At 36.3% G+C, this 17,351-nt stretch overlaps 1 protein-coding gene across 1 annotated transcript in view; it reads left to right on the top strand.

Moving 5' to 3' along the window:
- The window catches only part of DHX9 (DExH-box helicase 9), a 30,890-nt gene extending 13,539 nt beyond the window's left edge, over positions 1-17,351 (top strand). The window contains exons 8-28 of the mRNA XM_080917665.1: positions 1,201-1,337; positions 1,696-1,785; positions 1,887-2,048; positions 2,146-2,223; positions 2,677-2,868; positions 4,397-4,538; positions 5,029-5,111; positions 5,631-5,787; positions 6,843-6,943; positions 8,437-8,650; positions 8,796-8,890; positions 9,115-9,188; positions 10,521-10,673; positions 12,186-12,346; positions 12,844-12,955; positions 13,155-13,316; positions 13,422-13,549; positions 14,326-14,555; positions 14,645-14,760; positions 15,090-15,290; positions 16,377-17,351. Coding sequence (XP_080773791.1) covers positions 1,201-1,337; positions 1,696-1,785; positions 1,887-2,048; positions 2,146-2,223; positions 2,677-2,868; positions 4,397-4,538; positions 5,029-5,111; positions 5,631-5,787; positions 6,843-6,943; positions 8,437-8,650; positions 8,796-8,890; positions 9,115-9,188; positions 10,521-10,673; positions 12,186-12,346; positions 12,844-12,955; positions 13,155-13,316; positions 13,422-13,549; positions 14,326-14,555; positions 14,645-14,760; positions 15,090-15,290; positions 16,377-17,070 — 3,482 coding nt within the window. The 3' untranslated portion in view covers positions 17,071-17,351. The remainder of the gene's footprint in view (positions 1-1,200; positions 1,338-1,695; positions 1,786-1,886; positions 2,049-2,145; positions 2,224-2,676; positions 2,869-4,396; positions 4,539-5,028; positions 5,112-5,630; positions 5,788-6,842; positions 6,944-8,436; positions 8,651-8,795; positions 8,891-9,114; positions 9,189-10,520; positions 10,674-12,185; positions 12,347-12,843; positions 12,956-13,154; positions 13,317-13,421; positions 13,550-14,325; positions 14,556-14,644; positions 14,761-15,089; positions 15,291-16,376) is intronic.

The following is a 17,351-nucleotide window of genomic DNA, read 5'->3' as shown; positions in this document are numbered from 1 at the left end:
CAGCCTAGTTTATAGAGTGAAGTACAGGACAGCATGCACAGCATAGAGAAAAACCCTGTCTCAAGGATCAAAACAAACAAAATCCCCAAAAGGTTTAAGTATAGACTGAGATTAAGATTAACCTGCTTACTTGAAGGCTACATACGGAGTTTAGTCCCTTGTACTACAAAACAAGCTGAGGTGCTTTTCCTACCATGAACAGGTTCTTACTTTATGTAATTTGTACCATGCATAGCAGTGGCTTAGTTCATTTGATCAGGAGAGTTAGAAGAATGTCCTGAATGAAATACTTTGTATGTAAAGTATTTAACAAAAATACTTAAATGTAGCCTTTGGAAAACTTTGATGTATAAACTGATAAGTAGTTGCTTTTACTTTTTTGTTTTGAATCAAGTTCTTACTATGTAGCTCTGACTTGGGTGGAACTGACATTTAGTGTTCAGTCTGTTTCTACTTGGATATTTTAAAGCAGGCTGACAGTTGTGACAGACTAATGGACTTGTAAGGCTTGATAAATGTGGCTCCCATTAAAGTTGTTTTGGAATTCTGAGCTCACATAATCTTAACTTCAGAGCTTATTAAGTAGAAATATCTTGACAGGTCTAAGCAGTGACTGTTTACTCAATTTTGTCTTATGCTTACTTTCAGTTTTAAAGGCTTATTTATGTATTTAGGTATTTACAACATCAGACAGGTGTGGGCTGTCATGTATGTGCTGGGAATTGAACTCGAGGCCTTTTGGAAGAACCATGAGTACTCTTAACCACTGAGCCCTCTCTTCAGCCTCTGCCTTTTTTTTTTTTTTTTTTTAAAGTCTTGATTCAATGACATGCAAATAATTACAGTTCAGGGCTGGAGAGAAGACATGGATTAAGAGCTCTGGGTGCTTTTCCAGAGGTCCCGAGTCCGGTTCTCAGCAGCCACATGGTGGCTCACAGCCAACTGTGATATGATCTGGTGCCCTCTTGGCCTACATACACACATGCAGGGAAAGCACTGTATGTACAATAAATAAATTTTCTTAAAAATGACAATTTTGTGCCAGTCTATCAAAATAATTAGTTTGAAGTTGTAGAATTGTATTTAGTGAATAAAATGAGATCTTTGCTACAATTTATATTAATGGTTCTTTAGTACATAAATATCTAGTTTTTGATGGTTCTTTGCACAGCTCATTTCTGTCTTTGGTAATCTTTATAGGGATTTTTGCACGTGAACATGGATCAAATAAGAAATTAGCAGCACAGTCATGTGCCCTCTCACTTGTTCGACAACTCTATCATCTTGGAGTGATTGAAGCTTACTCTGGTCTTACAAAAAAGAAGGAAGGAGAGAGAGTAAGTTCTTAGGCATAAACATAGTATTTGACTAAAGGAGTTGAATTTATACTTTGAGGAATGAGTTGGAAGAGGGGCTAAATAGTGGGCATGATAATGGCTTTTAAATGCCAAATAATGATTGCCTTCTGAGCTATATGCTGAGCTCAACACTTAGTAATGAAGAAATTAAAATGTACTAATCGGTACTCTGTGAAGAACTGGTGTTTATAGTGGTCATTGAGTAGGTCACTGATTTAATTCTTTAAGAGTTGTTGATATCTGACAATCAATAATAGCCCTAATGGTGGCTATATTGTTTAGGTAAAATTAGTAGTTTTAAATTATATTCATGATTTTCTTAATTTCTTCTTTGTAGGTGGAACCTTACAAAGTTTTTCTTTCTCCAGATTTGGAGCTTCAGCTGCAAAATGTGGTTCAAGAGCTAGATCTCGAAATTGTGCCCCCAGTAAGCATATATACAGCTCTGTAGTTCACATTGCTTTTAAGTTTTACTCAGGAGCGTTTCTCCTTTTTATTTATTTTTGCCTTTTTTTCTTTTTTTAATAGCCTGTTGATCCATCTGTGCCGGTTATACTCAACATTGGGAAATTGGCTCATTTTGAACCATCTCAGAGGCAAAATGCAGTGGGAGTGGTTCCTTGGTCACCCCCACAATCCAACTGGAATCCTTGGACAAGTAGCAACATTGATGAGGGGCCCCTTGCTTATGTAAGTACAATATGGGTTCTGAGTTTAGTGCTGTATTTTCCTTTGTATCTTTCTTTAGGTCAGAGTTAAATAGATTTTGTTTGAATTTTTTTTATAGGCTTCTACAGAACAAATAAGCATGGACCTTAAGAATGAATTAACATACCAGATGGAACAGGATCATAATTTACAAAGTGTGAGTTTAAAGATTTTATACATACATTGTCTAGAGCTTAAATACATTGTAGTTAATGTATTTTATTTAATATATTTAGTTAATGTAGTTAATGAATGGCAGGTTTGTTCCAAATTGCTATGATAGTGGTTATTAATTCAGGACCTATGAATGAATTGTACTGCTTTCTTGGTTGTTCAATATTAAATAAGTATGTTGAATATTTTTATAGCATATGTGAAGCATTTTTTGGCAAGTCATTACAAAAATGGAAAATACATTTAAAATGTTTATAGAGACCTAAGAATGAGCTGGGGTATTGAGACCACAAAATACATTCTTTGGAAATTTTAGTGGGAATCAGTTTTATTAGATAAAAAATGTTTTTATTTGAATTATTTCAAGTATTAAACCAGTTAGAAAGCAGTTCATTTTTATGGAAATAATTTAAATGACTTAACTTTGCTGAACCAGGTGTTACAAGAGAGAGAGTTGCTTCCTGTGAAGAAATTTGAAGCTGAAATTCTGGAAGCCATTAGTCAAAATTCAGTTGTGATTATCCGAGGGGCTACTGGTTGTGGTAAAACCACACAAGTTCCACAGTACATTTTGGATGACTTTATTCAGAATGACAGAGCAGCTGAGTGCAATATTGTCGTGACTCAGGTAAGTCATTGTATGGGTTTGTCTTGGGGTTCACAGAGTTCTGGCAATAGTTTTCAAGAGTGTTAAAAACACAATATTCTCACTGTCCCTTGGATTTGACCTAAAGCTTTGAACATGCTAGAGGTATACCCTTAACCACTTAATTTCAAAGCAAGTTTTCATACAGTTGACTAGAGTGGCTTATAATTTATTCTATAGCCCAGGCAGCCTTATAACTCGAATCTCGTGTGTTTGGATTTGTAGGCATAAACCACTTGGCTTACTTTAGATTCCCTAAGATTTAAATATGTAAACACCACATAAGAACTTGTTAAACTGCTCAAGAATGCGACAGTAACTATTAGGGGTATTGATTATCAGATTGTAATCCTGGACAAACCTCATTTATGATTTAGGGATTCTTAGGGAGGTCATGTGTAATTTACAAAGGATATTTCTGCATTAGTAGTAGTTTGGTTATACTACGTACTTAGTTGATTTATTTGTAAAGTGCACAAATTTGGATTTAGCAGAAAAACTGCAGGGCACCGTTCTGCATTTAGGTATGAATGCAGCTTTTTATTTAAAGTGTATTTGCTAACAACTTAAAGTGATATCATGGAAAGAAAGCTGTCTTCATTCTTAGTTCAGCCATCAAAATGGAATGTGAAATTTGTTAGCAACATTGAGTTCATCCTAGACTTAGACTGTGAAAGATAGAAAGAACATTAGATGGCCAGAGATGTTTTGCTTATGAGAGCAGCAACATCAGTTCCTAGGATGTAAAAGAATAATTTATTACAGTAAGATGCTGAATATCACTCTCAACATATTTCTGCACGAACATGGGAAGCAAGGGACATAGGACACTTAATTAGACGTGTATATATGTGTCAGGTTGACATTTTTGAGCACGTTCATTATAGATCATTATTTATTCGATTATTCCGAAATGGTGGACAGGAACATTTAGGGGGAAGTAATTGTTAGAATGATCAAAGTTTTAAGTAGATTGTTAGAGGGCCTGATGAATCTTGACTATATAGTTTCTGTAGGGAAGCTGTATGAAAAAGATTTTAGCATAAAGTTTCTTAACATTCTCAAGGTACATGTGATCAAACCTAGTTGATAGCTAACTTTTTTAAAAGATTTATTTTATGCGTGTGAATCCTTGAAGACAGTAAAGTGAACCGTCCTTTGGATCACATTCAACATTAAGTATAGCATTTATAACAGTTCCTTGTAGGTTTGTACCTTTCCTCTTAATTTTTAAAGCCATGAACTGGAAGTTAAAAGGCAGTTACACTTAATATGGTTATATATTTATTTTTATTAAAGTTAAATTTTCAAACTTGGTAAGATTTTTATCATTTCGCTGTTCCTGAGCTATATGAGACTTGAATATAATCAACTCTTTAAAAAAAAAATGTACTAGTTGGTGATGGACCACTTGCCTACCATGTTATGTAGGCTTTATCCATACTACATGGACAATATTAAACAAACAAAACTAATTTTGTGATTTCATATTGTATTTGTTTTGTTTCAGCCTAGAAGGATCAGTGCCGTTGCAGTGGCTGAGAGAGTTGCTTATGAGAGAGGAGAAGAGCCTGGAAAAAGCTGTGGCTACAGTGTTCGATTTGAGTCTATACTTCCGCGCCCTCATGCCAGTATAATGTTTTGTACTGTAGGTCAGTGGTGTTTTCATTTGCAGCTTATTGTAAACTTTTTATTAAGAAAACTACAGAAAGCTGTTGGGTTGATGGTGTACATTTCAATTTGAAGGCTCTGGAGGTAGAGACAGGTTAATCTTTTGAGTTCAAGGCCAGCCTGATGATACACAGAGTGGGTTCCAGGACAGTCAGCTCTACAGAGAAACTGTCTCAAAAAATAAACAAAAAAGACATTTCTACTTGCATATTAATTATTGAAGCAAGACCTTTTCTATACAATGCAAGGACTGTGTTAAAGCAGAGTTAGTTATGTAGGAGTTTGCTTCATTAGTTATCTTGAGATTCAGGTTTCTCTGTGTAGCCTTATCTGATCTTTTGTAGACCATGATGGCCTTGAGGGGAAGAGCCACCAGCCCTCAGCTAAATTTTTGGTTTGTTGCTCCTTTGATTCTGTAACAAAGCAATCTATTCTTAATTGTTGGGTTTTTTTCTTTTTCCTTTTCCCAAGGTGTGCTTCTAAGGAAACTAGAAGCAGGCATTCGAGGAATCAGTCATGTTATTGTAGATGAAATTCATGAAAGAGATATTAATGTAAGTAATCTGTGCATGACTTTTCTTTCCTCTAACTAGAGAACTCAAATCCTTGCTTTCTTTCTCTTACTGCTAAATGCTAACTTAGAGAACCATCATTAGGTAAGGTATTTTATTCTGATGAGAGTTTTCACAACTTAATAACTGAGTTATTAATGATTTATGACTTGAGTAGTTAGTTAGTGGGGTTTTATTAATTTTCTTTTGTGATAAAAATCTGCTTTTAGCAAATTAGTGGTTATTGATAGCTCATTTTAGATGTTAGTGATAATTACAGAAAACAAAAGTGTAATTGTTTACTATTCTTACTCTTGGTTGCTTAGTAAACAATTATACAATTCTGGCATTTGAAGTTTAACAATGTAAAAGACATCCCATCTTAAAATGGAAATTCAGTGTAATCTCTGTTGCACTTTTTACTGATCTTTGAAAAAGAATTTCAGTAGTGTCTTATGACTAGCACAAATCTAACGGGTGTATTTTAAAACTCCTGTAAAATTTATATTTTTATTTCAATAGACTGACTTCCTTTTGGTAGTACTACGTGATGTAGTTCTGGCTTATCCTGAAGTCCGCATTGTTCTTATGTCTGCAACTATTGATACCACTATGTTCTGTGAATATTTCTTTAATTGTCCCATCATTGAAGTTTATGGAAGGACTTTTCCAGTTCAAGGTAAATTTTGCGTGGGTGTGATGTGCAAGAGGGATATTTTCAATTGAGAAATACCTCATTCGGTGTAAGCACAGGGTTGTCTTGGATTTATTAAATCCCTATCTAGCACCAGTGTATTGCATAACACATGGCTTGTAGTCCTGGGGCTGCTAGGGTTTGCTGGCTTATGAGTTCAGGTTTGGTGAAAAGTAATTTTGGAAGATAACACACAAACAATGAACATATAGTACAAAATTAAATTGTACTTCTGAAGTAGAAGCTAATGTATTTGTGAATGGGTTTTAAAGTTGCTTTTCAGAAATATATAGAGAGATTAATAGATGTTAGTGAGTAATCCTTAAAGTTGAAGGATTGCTTACAGTTTTGGGGTTGTTCATGATTATGGTGTGAGGAGCATAGTAGAACTCAGGCATGAAGTAGTAGCTGAGAGCTTACATCCCAGTCTGCAGACAGAAGGCAGAGAGAGATGTACAATGTAAGTGGACAGTTAAAAGGATACAGATTTCTTGTAGAAGCATATTTCTAAGTAATATGTGTAGTTGGTTTTTCTTGTAGATTCCCCTACTCAAATGAGTAAATTTGATAGCAATTGATTCCTGAAGTGTATAGTTCAAGTGGCAAGGGAGCACAGCTTAAAACTGAACAAAATCGGTGAACATTAATTTACGTGGAGGTGTTGTGTGCCTTTGGTTTGCAATCATGGTTGGTCACTTTGGTTGAAGATACTCAATATATAGTCAGTCATTTCTTGGCCTGTCAAAATTTCAGTTGCGTTGATTGGTAACTATGCGTTGAGATCCTAGTGGAGAGTAATGACCGTGTATAAAGGGGAAATCTCAGCTGGTTTTGTAAAACTGTATTCATGAATTACCTTTCCCCCCCCCCCCTCAGGATTCAAATGGGGACATACTTAGTTCCCTTTGTTGAAATTCTATTAGGAAATTTCACTGCTGTAATTTTGTACAGTTTGTGAAGAATCAAGTTGATAAAAGTGAATTACAGCTGTATCATTTGTAAGTTATCATGTACTTTAGTAACTTGATTATTTCTGACAGAATATTTTCTGGAAGACTGCATTCAGATGACCCAATTCATTCCTCCTCCAAAGGACAAGAAAAAGAAGGATAAAGAGGATGATGGTGGTGAAGATGATGATGTAAGTAAATTTGTCCTTGTACTTACAGGACTCGAATTTTAATTATGAGACTATCTTGTGGAGAACAGACAAGTGGTTTAGTTGAAGCACAACATGAATTAATTGGCATTATAGGGTTCTTTAAACTTGATATCTTAGATTAATGACTTAATTCAAATAATCCCAGGTTCAATGACAAGAGGCTGAGGCTATATAATCTTTAATATAAAAAGGTTCTGTGTGTCAGAGTACCTGGCAGACCATTAGATTAATTTCAGTTTTATTCATCACATTTACATATCTTGGGATTCATGTCGTTCAGGGCTATAAATGTTAGGTATTATTTGAACCCAGGACTTTACTATTAAGTCTTTCTTATCTTTAAAGTTTGTTCATTTAAAAGAAGTTTCTTTTAATGTTTGCCAAGGTAGACTTTAGAAGACAGTTTTGAAGGGAGTGTGTTTCCTTTGACACTGAGTCCTGGGGAGCAAAGTCAAGTTACCAGGCTTTTAGTCGTTTTACCTGTCTACTGTTTAACCCACCTTGCTGCTCACTTTTTAGGTTGAGACAGGGTTTTAGTTCCAGGCAGTCTTTGAATTTGTTGCCCCTTTAGTTTACTACATAGCTGATGGCCAGGTATGCCTTATCTATATCATGACAGACAGGTAGAGAGTTTGCTGGGGGTTTTTTTGTTGTTGTTTTTTTTTTTTTTAATGTGAGATTTTTGGGTGTGGTTATGTGGGGAAAAGAGTTCTAGGTCATCATCTGCTAACAACTTTTCCAAAGGTAAATACTTGATGATCACCAAAGAATTTTACTTGTTCAAAGCCAGACTGGGTTTTAAAAAGGGCAAAATCAATGTAAATGGTTATGACTAGTAGGTCATAGTTCATTGTAAAGAAAATTTTCAAAAATTTTTAGAAGTTAATTGGTAAAAGTATTAAAGAATTAAATATAAAAGTTGGGGGTTGGAGAAATGGCTCAGCAGTTAAGAGCATTGACTGTTCTTCCCAAGGTCCTGAATTCACTTCCCAGAAACTACATGTGGCTCATAACCATCTGTAATGGAGTCTGATGTTCTCTTCTGGTGTGTCTGAAGACAGCAACAATGTACTCATAAACATATATATATATATATATATATATATATATATATATATATATATATATATATATATATATATGGAGAGAGAGAGAGAGAGAGAGGTGGGGGGAGTGAATCTTTATTCATGGATATCAATCTCTCTCTATAGATAGACTTAAATAGTTCAGGTGCTTCTGTGAGTACAGAAACGGGTCAGTTCCCTGATTCTGATTTATAGGCAGTTGTGAATCATCTGACGTAGTTCTGAACTGACCATCTCTAGTTCTGAACTAAAGTCAATCTCTTAGTGACAGTATATGACTACCCTAAAATTAAACAGTAATGTTAGATGCCACTTGTGTAGAAAATGTTGAGAAATTTAAGAGCTATAGTAATAATGGCAAATAAATTATGTTCCTTTTTCTTGTAGGCAAATTGCAATCTAATATGTGGTGACGAATATGGGCCAGAAACAAAGTTGAGCATGTCTCAGTTGAATGAAAAGGAAACTCCTTTTGAACTCATTGAAGCACTCCTTAAATACATCGAAACTCTTAATGTTCCTGGAGCTGTATTGGTATTTTTACCTGGCTGGAACTTGATTTATACTATGCAAAAGCACTTAGAAAATAACTCACATTTCGGTATGAGTATTCTTGTTTTAGATTGCCTTTTGAATATTTTTGTTTTTGTCCTGGCTCATGTTTGTTGAATGAAAGTATGTATAATGGAGAACATTCACCTATTTTAAACTTTCTTAGCTTTTGTCTTAACCTTTGTGTATTGTAGGAAGTCACCGGTATCAGATTCTACCTCTCCATTCTCAGATTCCTCGGGAGGAACAGCGCAAAGTGTTTGATCCAGTACCAGATGGAGTAACAAAGGTAAATATGGCATCACAGTGAGATCAGATATGGTGTAGGTCTTAGCTATTAACAAATCTTCCAAGAGCTACTGGTAGGAAGATTTTAAAGTATCAAAAATTAAATAGAAAAAAGTTTTCTCCTATGTTTGGTGACTTTTTTAAAAAGTCTGTTGCTGTATAAAGTGGTTTGAATGGTTTCATAAGCAGAAAGTATTTAGTGTAATTTCATACTGTTTCTTGCAGGTTATTTTGTCCACAAACATTGCTGAAACAAGCATTACCATAAATGATGTTGTTTACGTCATTGACTCCTGCAAGTAAGTTCCCAACACTTTTGTTGTTTTCTTTAGTAAGGCATTGAGTATCAGTGTTCTACCTACATATGATTACTTGTGTGCATGGTGCTCATTGGCTGCCACGTGCGTGCTGGGAATTGAACCCAGGTTTTCTGTTAGACAGCAAGTCAAGTAGTTTTAACCACTAAACTGCCTCTTCAGGCCTAATAGTATTTCTTTTGTGGTAGTTCCGCTTCAGACTTGATTTTTCTTGTTCAAATACTGGAGTTGCACACAGTTTTATATTATCACACTTAGTTTTTAAATTTCATTGTCAATTTTTTAATTCTTTTTACCTGTACAGATACCATGTGTTTGTATATACTGAGATTAAGAATACTTAGCAGGTTTAATAGACTACTTTCAGAAGATAAAACCACACAACCTGGTGTTGTAATATCTGCCAGCCTTGATTATGTAGTGCAACTCAGCCTCGAGTTAAAGTACTTAAATCTGTGTGAGCTGAGCCATAGCATTGTCTACAAGTAAGATGAATGGACAGAAATTTTGTAGAGGGAACAATTAAAAAGTCGTGGTTATAACTGTCTATTGTACACATTTTCTGAACACTAGTATGTCATGTTGATGGAATTTGACTTGCTAATAACTGCTTATCCAACAGTGAATAGCATTAGGTTTCAATCTCAGTTACATAGTATGATACCTATAGCTACTTTTAGATTATTTGTGAATTTTAAGTGACCACGGGATCACTTTTGAGATGTCTTTGACCTGGACTCCCTTTACCCCCATAACCAGATGACAATTAGGTCCTTAATTGTTGAAGTATAAACAGTTTTAGCAAAAGGAAAGTTTTGGGGTCGGGCTTGTTTGTTTTTAAGCTTATAGTTCTAAAGGGACATAGTCCTTTCTGTACTTTTTTGAGACAGTTTGTCCTAGAACTCAGTTTGTATTACACAGGCTTTCTTAACTTGTAATCCTGCTGTCTCAGCCTACCAAGTAGCTTGGTGTATAAGTTTGCACCACTAGGCAGGTGGGTCTTTTAAATTTAGTAAGTTATGAATATGCATAAATCGTTGTAAGTAGCTATTTGTATATTGGTTTTGTATTTGTGTGTCCACTTCCATGCCTGCACATTTTTTGAGGTAAGGTTTGTCACTGAGCTTGGAACTCAGTGTCTGGCCAGAGAATCTCTAGGATCCTGCTATCTCCACTTTCAGGATGTCATGATTTTGCTTAGTGTAAGTGACATAATGTTGGGATATCTTTCAATTATGTGGCAGCTAAAAGAATATGAAGTCATTACTGATTTGTTACTTATGCTGTCTCCAATAACTACTTTTTCTTATTTAGACAAAAAGTGAAACTTTTTACTGCTCACAACAATATGACCAACTATGCTACTGTATGGGCATCTAAAACAAACCTTGAGCAGAGGAAAGGGAGAGCTGGCCGTGTACGTCCTGGGTTCTGTTTTCACCTTTGTAGTCGAGCACGTTTTGACAGGTAATTTTCTAAATAAATTGCACTGGTTTATTGGGATTGGTCATATATAGAGGTCAGTGAATAACTTTGGGAAAGCTGTCATTTGGTTTCTTCCCCACTTTGTCATCTTGGTGGTTAAGTGAGGTTGCAGGTTGGTTTTTAGGTAAGGATGGAGTTCTTCATCTCTTATACATCTTGCATGCATCACCCTTTTCCCCGTGAACTACATATCTAAGAGCCCTTTGTAAGGTCTGTTTAAGCTTGAATAATGGGATTATAAGTAAAAATAAGAATAAGAAATCAGAAGTTGCCATTGTTAGCTTATGTAATAAAAGGATCTGTGGACATTAATTAGTTCTATTGCTTTATTATTTTGGAACCTTTTGAGAACCACAACTTCAAATGTTTCCATTCCTTTGCATTTACGACTTTTGGTTGTGGGCTTTATAGGCTCTCACCATGAACCTCTCTCTCTCTGGCTGGCCTTAAACTCAACACGTGGGCCTGCTTTTGCTCCTTGAGTGCTGGGATTAAATGCCTGTTGCACATATCCAGTAATAGTATGCTTTTTGGTTTTTTGAAACTGAGTTTCTCAGTCCAACAACAGCTCTGGCCTTCCTGGACTCTAGACCTCATCTGTAGACTAGGTTGGCATCAAACTCAAGAAATCTGCTGCTTCCCAGGTGCTGGGAGGTGTGAGCCAGTACTGTTGGGTTTCTTGTTTTTGTTTTTACCATGGAGACAGATTTGTTGAGTTCAAGTCCAGCCACAACCCGTGACTTAAAAACAAGAAAACATTTGATTCTTCTTGGAATTGAAGCAGCTGGTAATTAAGTTGCTTTTTGCAGAAAAAAATCACCCACTAATTCTTGATGATTTTAGTTGACTTTCAATATTGAGTGGTAAATTATTTTTGTAAATTTTAAGGTGTTGCTGTTACAATCTCTTCTGTCAATGATTCCAGTGAGTCCTTATTATGACATTTTTTATTAGAAAGTTTTAAATTAGAGATGTCTATTTTAAGGTTTCTGATCATCCTATTGAATTGAATTCAGGTAATGTAAGACTTGTCAGGTTGGTCTGAAGATTACATTACCATGAAATGCTTGTAACAGTGCTTGTTCATAATAACTTCCCAGTAAATAGTATTAATAACTTGTACAATTGTTGTTCTGAAAATGGTTGGCACTGGAATCTGTTGGGAATGATTTGGTTTGATTTATGCCTTGCCTTTTGCTAAATTTGGCACCATTTTTTTTTTTTTAAGTCCGTGCTTGTTAATAGGCCGGATCAGTAAAGCCATAAAATTAGAAGTGATAACATAACTTTTTCTATCTTCTTTACCAGCTAAAAAACATTTAGGCTGTAAAAGTAAAGTCTGAAGCCAGTTTGCAGTCAACTAATCTAGTTTTATAGTGAATAGGAAAAGTTGTATGATAGTTAATGGACTGTGAAAGGGCTACTATATACACCATTTCTCTGTGCAAAGATTTTTAAGGTGTCATCTTTGACTTTTCTACTTCTAAATTTTAGACTGGAGACCCATATGACACCAGAGATGTTTAGAACACCATTACATGAAATTGCTCTGAGCATAAAACTTCTGCGACTAGGAGGAATTGGCCAATTCCTTGCAAAGGCAATCGAGCCTCCACCTTTGGATGCTGTAATTGAAGCAGAGCATACTCTTAGAGGTAAATGCTATATATCACAATTTCTATGAGGAACTTGAGGGATGAAGAGGCATAAATGGGTCTCATTAAGTAAGCATTTAAGGAAATTAGAGAATACACCAGAACATGAATTAATCCTTGCCTATATTTAATATTTTAAATTGTGTGTCTTAGAGGTTTAGGTTTTGGTTTTTTTTAATCTCAAATTTGTTATAAAAGTTGTGTAATATAGAGAAAAATAAGGGCATTGAGTTCAGGTGGCTCTGCATTAAATGTGGAATCCAGTACTCACCTGTTTCTTACAGGCTTTGTGGGTACTTAATGCTAATGCTGCCACTGTATCAATAGTCATAGTTCCAATTTGCATAGAATATGCTTTTATATAGCATGTTTGTGTTGTCTTTCCCAGTGTTTTTTGCTTTTGACTTGAGTTGCTTGCTCCAGTCATCATATTTGACTTTTCACAAAATTAAACACTAATGTTTTTATTGACATCACTGACAAGTATTTTTCCACAGAGCTTGATGCTTTAGATGCCAATGATGAGTTGACTCCTCTTGGACGAATCCTGGCTAAGCTCCCCATTGAGCCTCGTTTTGGAAAAATGATGATAATGGGGTGTATTTTCTAGTAAGTTCTTTGTTTTATTGTTAGTTGTTAAGAATTAAAATAGATTTAATGGTGGGCTGGTGGTAATGTAAACCTTCATAGTATAAAGTTCTTCCCTGATTGGTTCAGGGGTAGAAGTTGTATCCTAGCCAATAGAGTATTCAGTCCACATTTGAAGATCTAGCAAAAAGACTTAACTGCTGTTGTACTATTGTTTCAGTGTGGGAGACGCTGTCTGTACCATCTCTGCCGCTACCTGCTTTCCAGAGCCATTTATCAGTGAAGGAAAGCGCCTGGGGTACATACACCGGAATTTTGCTGGAAACAGATTTTCTGATCATGTGGCCCTTTTATCAGTATTCCAAGCCTGGGATGATGCTAGGTAGGGGCTTAAAGTCAATTCCTGTAAGAATTTAGTTAGCTTGCCTGAATTTGTAACTGGACTTGCTGAGCCTTTGAGAATGAATGGTTTTTCTGTCTTGTTTAGGATGAGTGGAGAAGAAGCAGAAATACGTTTTTGTGAGCAGAAGAGACTCAATATGGCTACGCTAAGGATGACTTGGGAGGCCAAAGTACAGCTTAAAGAGATTCTGATTAACTCTGGCTTTCCAGAAGGTAAGTCCTCTTCTGTATATAAACTGGTTATTATGTCTCTCATGCTGGTAACTCTAGATCTAGCAGGTTCAGTGAGAATTCAAGGATAGACAGCATGAATAGTTTATTTCTCAAAGAAATAAATAAAAACTCCCCAAAAAAGATAATTGAGCCTTTGTGTTAAACTACAGGTACATTGGCTGAAGAATATTTGCTTATAATTTTCAGCTATTTGCACATGATGTATTTTATATGATCAATGAGACACTTACCCAACTTTTGTATTTCTTATAGTAAGTTGAGTTAGTCTTTTTCAGATGGATTGAACTTTGTGAACTGGAGCAGACTTAACCAGAAATACAATATGTTAGTATTGGAATGTAGAATTTTAAAGGTTACAAATTGAATTAGTTATTTTTTATGAACTGACAGATTAATTTAAAAAAGAAATTTGTATATTCAGAAGATTCTAATTAGGATGAAGCTATTATCCTGCTTTATTGCTAATACTGATATAGCTTAAATTACTTAGATTCCTTTACATAAATCTATCATCGAGGCACATTGCTGTCAGGTTTTTCATTTGGAAAGGAAAATACTGCCAAGGTGTATCTGAAAACAGCCATCATTGCAGTGACTTCATGGACTGTCATTTCCTCTGCTCTGCTATTAATAGGAGCAGCTGGTAACTGTGAAGTCTATTTGATATGTGCTGAGAAAGTTGTCAGAGGACTTTGAGTCATGCTATTATTTTTCTTACCTAATTTTTATAAATCACTTTTTCTAATTTTTAACAGATTGTTTATTGACACAAGTGTTTACCAACACTGGACCAGATAATAATTTGGATGTTGTTATCTCTCTGCTGGCTTTTGGTGTATACCCCAATGTATGCTATCATAAAGAAAAGAGAAAGATTCTTACCACTGAAGGGCGTAATGCGCTTATCCACAAGTCATCTGTGAACTGTCCTTTTAGCAGCCAAGACATGAAGTACCCATCTCCTTTCTTTGTTTTTGGTGAAAAGGTAAGAGAATTAGGAAAGTCTGAAAGATCAGAGTTGTTATATGACTAATTAACCTATCAGTGTGTGACATTTTTAATTTTTCTCTATAGATTCGAACCCGAGCCATCTCTGCTAAAGGCATGACCCTGGTGACACCCCTACAATTACTTCTCTTTGCCTCCAAGAAAGTCCAGTCTGATGGGCAGATCGTGTTTATAGATGACTGGTAGGGCCTTTCAGTTTTAATCTCCAAACTGAATTTTTAGAATAAAGATTTCTTTGTAAAATGTGTTCAGTTTTTGGAGATGTTCTTGGTCTGGTATATCATAAAGAGTTTAAGTCTAAGGACTGGTCATTTTTGAGATGTTTTTATAAGGTTAATACTGAGTGTTACTGTCAATTACATTCACCTAGGTTTGGGGCGTGTCTAATTCCAATGAAATGGTTACATTTATACCACAACTTTGACACATGGGAGGGCAAAGTTTGACAAGTACTTATCCATGTCTTTCTGCATATGTTCCCAGTTTTATATCTTGTTTTCCTTCATCTTAGGATCAGACTGCAGATATCACATGAAGCTGCAGCATGCATCACAGCCCTCCGGGCAGCCATGGAAGCTCTGGTTGTTGAAGTATCCAAACAACCAAATATTATCAGCCAGTTGGACCCTGTAAATGAACATATGCTGAATACAATCCGTCAGATTTCTAGGCCCTCAGCTGCCGGTATCAACCTTATGATTGGGAGTGTAAGGTGAGTACATAATTTGTCTAGCTTTTGCAGACCTAGAATTATTAAAGCTAGTTGGTAGGATCCTTGCTACTTGGGTTTAAATGATTTAACATTAAATGTGGTAGTTTAATTTGACTCAGAACCAAAGATTTATATCCTGTTTCCTCTTAGTTGATGTACCCATTGCCATATTAGAAATAAAGTCTTGAATGGATTGGGTCTGAAAATGATGTTACATGAATGAGGCCTTTTCCTCCACATTGTTGTATTCTCAGATACAGTATTAATTCCTTCCTCAAATAGAAAGGTCAGTTTATTTTAGCTTTAAGGTCTTTAAGAAATAATTTTTTTTCAATGTTTGCCCACCTCCATTGTAAGAAAGGAATGTTGGGGGCTGGAGAGATGGCTCAGTGGTTAAGAGCACTGACCCCTTCCAGAGGTCCTGAGTTCAAATCCCAGCAACCACATGGTGGCTCATAACCATCTGTAATGAGATCTGATGCCCTCTTCTGGTGTGTCTGAAGACAGTTACAGTGTACTTATATAATAAATATTTTTTTTAAAGAAAGGAAATATTTTTTAAAAAGGAACGTTGACAGTGTATGCTTATGTTCCTTCCTTATTTATGTTTATTAGTTTTGAATACTTCAATTTTAATCATCTGTGAAGTTATACTGGTTATGAAATCAGTATGGTTAGCATTCTTCTAAACAGGGCTTCAGAATTATACTCTTAATAGTATACCAATAACCAAAACGTCCTTTGGCTCTTTATCAAGTTCTTTGCTTTTAATTCTAGTATAACTGAACTGTTAATACACTTTATTTCTGGCTTCTTTAACACGAAGAAGCAAAGATGTAAGTAGGTAGTCAAGATTGGGTGTAGTTTCTGAGGAGTTTCCACCAGACATTTTTCAAATTTGTACAGGAAAATACCTTGATTTTTTTTTTTTAAATACTATAAATTATGGAGAAATTGAGGTCTGTGGGAAAATATTGAAAGTGCTGTTTGTACCACAACAGGTCTCATTATTTGGTCAAAATTCACTTACTGTGGTTCTAAATTTAGTGTGTGCAGAGTATCTCTAAAGTGATTTGTTTTTTCCAGGTACGGCGATGGTCCGAGACCTCCCAAGATGGCCCGATATGATAATGGGAGTGGCTATAGAAGGGGATATGGTGGAGGCGGATATGGTGGAGGTGGATATGGTGGTGGATATGGTAGTGGAGGTTTTGGAGGAGGCTTTGGAGGTGGTGGGGGAGGCTTTGGAGGAGGCTTTAACAGTGGTGGTGGGGGCTTTGGTAGTGGTGGGGGAGGCTTTGGCAGTGGTGGCGGTGGATTTGGTGGTGGGGGAGGAGGCTTCAGTGGTGGAGGTGGTGGTGGATTTGGTGGTGGCAGAGGAGGTGGTGGGGGTGGCGGCTTTGGGGGTGGCGGTGGTTTTGGAAGTGGGGGGGGAGGTTATGGTGTTGGGGGTGGTGGCTATGGAGGTGGGGGTGGTAGTGGTGGGGGCTATGGCGGAGGCAGTGGGGGATATGGAGGTGGTGGAGGGGGTTATGGTGGTGGGGAAGGTTATGGTATGAGCCCCAACTCTTACCGAGGAAATTATGGTGGAGGTGGGGGAGGGTATAGAGGAGGTTCCCAAGGAGGCTACAGAAACAACTTCGGTGGGGACTACAGAGGCTCTAGTGGGGACTACCGGGGATCTGGCGGGGGCTATAGAGGATCTGGAGGATTTCAGCGAAGGGGTTATGGAGGCGGTTATTTTGGACAAGGAAGAGGAGGGGGCGGTGGTGGCTATTAAGACTGAACTTGGTGTCAGAGCCTGTGCATATAGTTTAAAAATGCATGCTGTATGTTTATTTGCACCAAAAAGTAAGCCCATTTCCCACTTAATCTGTAGTTCATGTGTAGCTCAAACAACAAATGTAGACTAGTGATTTTGTTTATATTGTGTAATGTAAAATATGACCTGTTATACAAGTATCACACCATACAGTTTGTATTTTTTTTCTTGAAGATTTGCCTTTTAACTTGACATTTTCTTGGTTTTCATTTAATAGAAAATAAAGTATACTGATAATT

Source organism: Micromys minutus, assembly GCF_963924665.1.
Source record: "Micromys minutus genome assembly, chromosome: 6".
Lineage (NCBI taxonomy): Eukaryota > Metazoa > Chordata > Mammalia > Rodentia > Muridae > Micromys > Micromys minutus.
The sequence above is the reverse complement of the archived record's forward strand: the minus strand, read 5'-3'. Positions and strand labels throughout refer to the sequence as shown.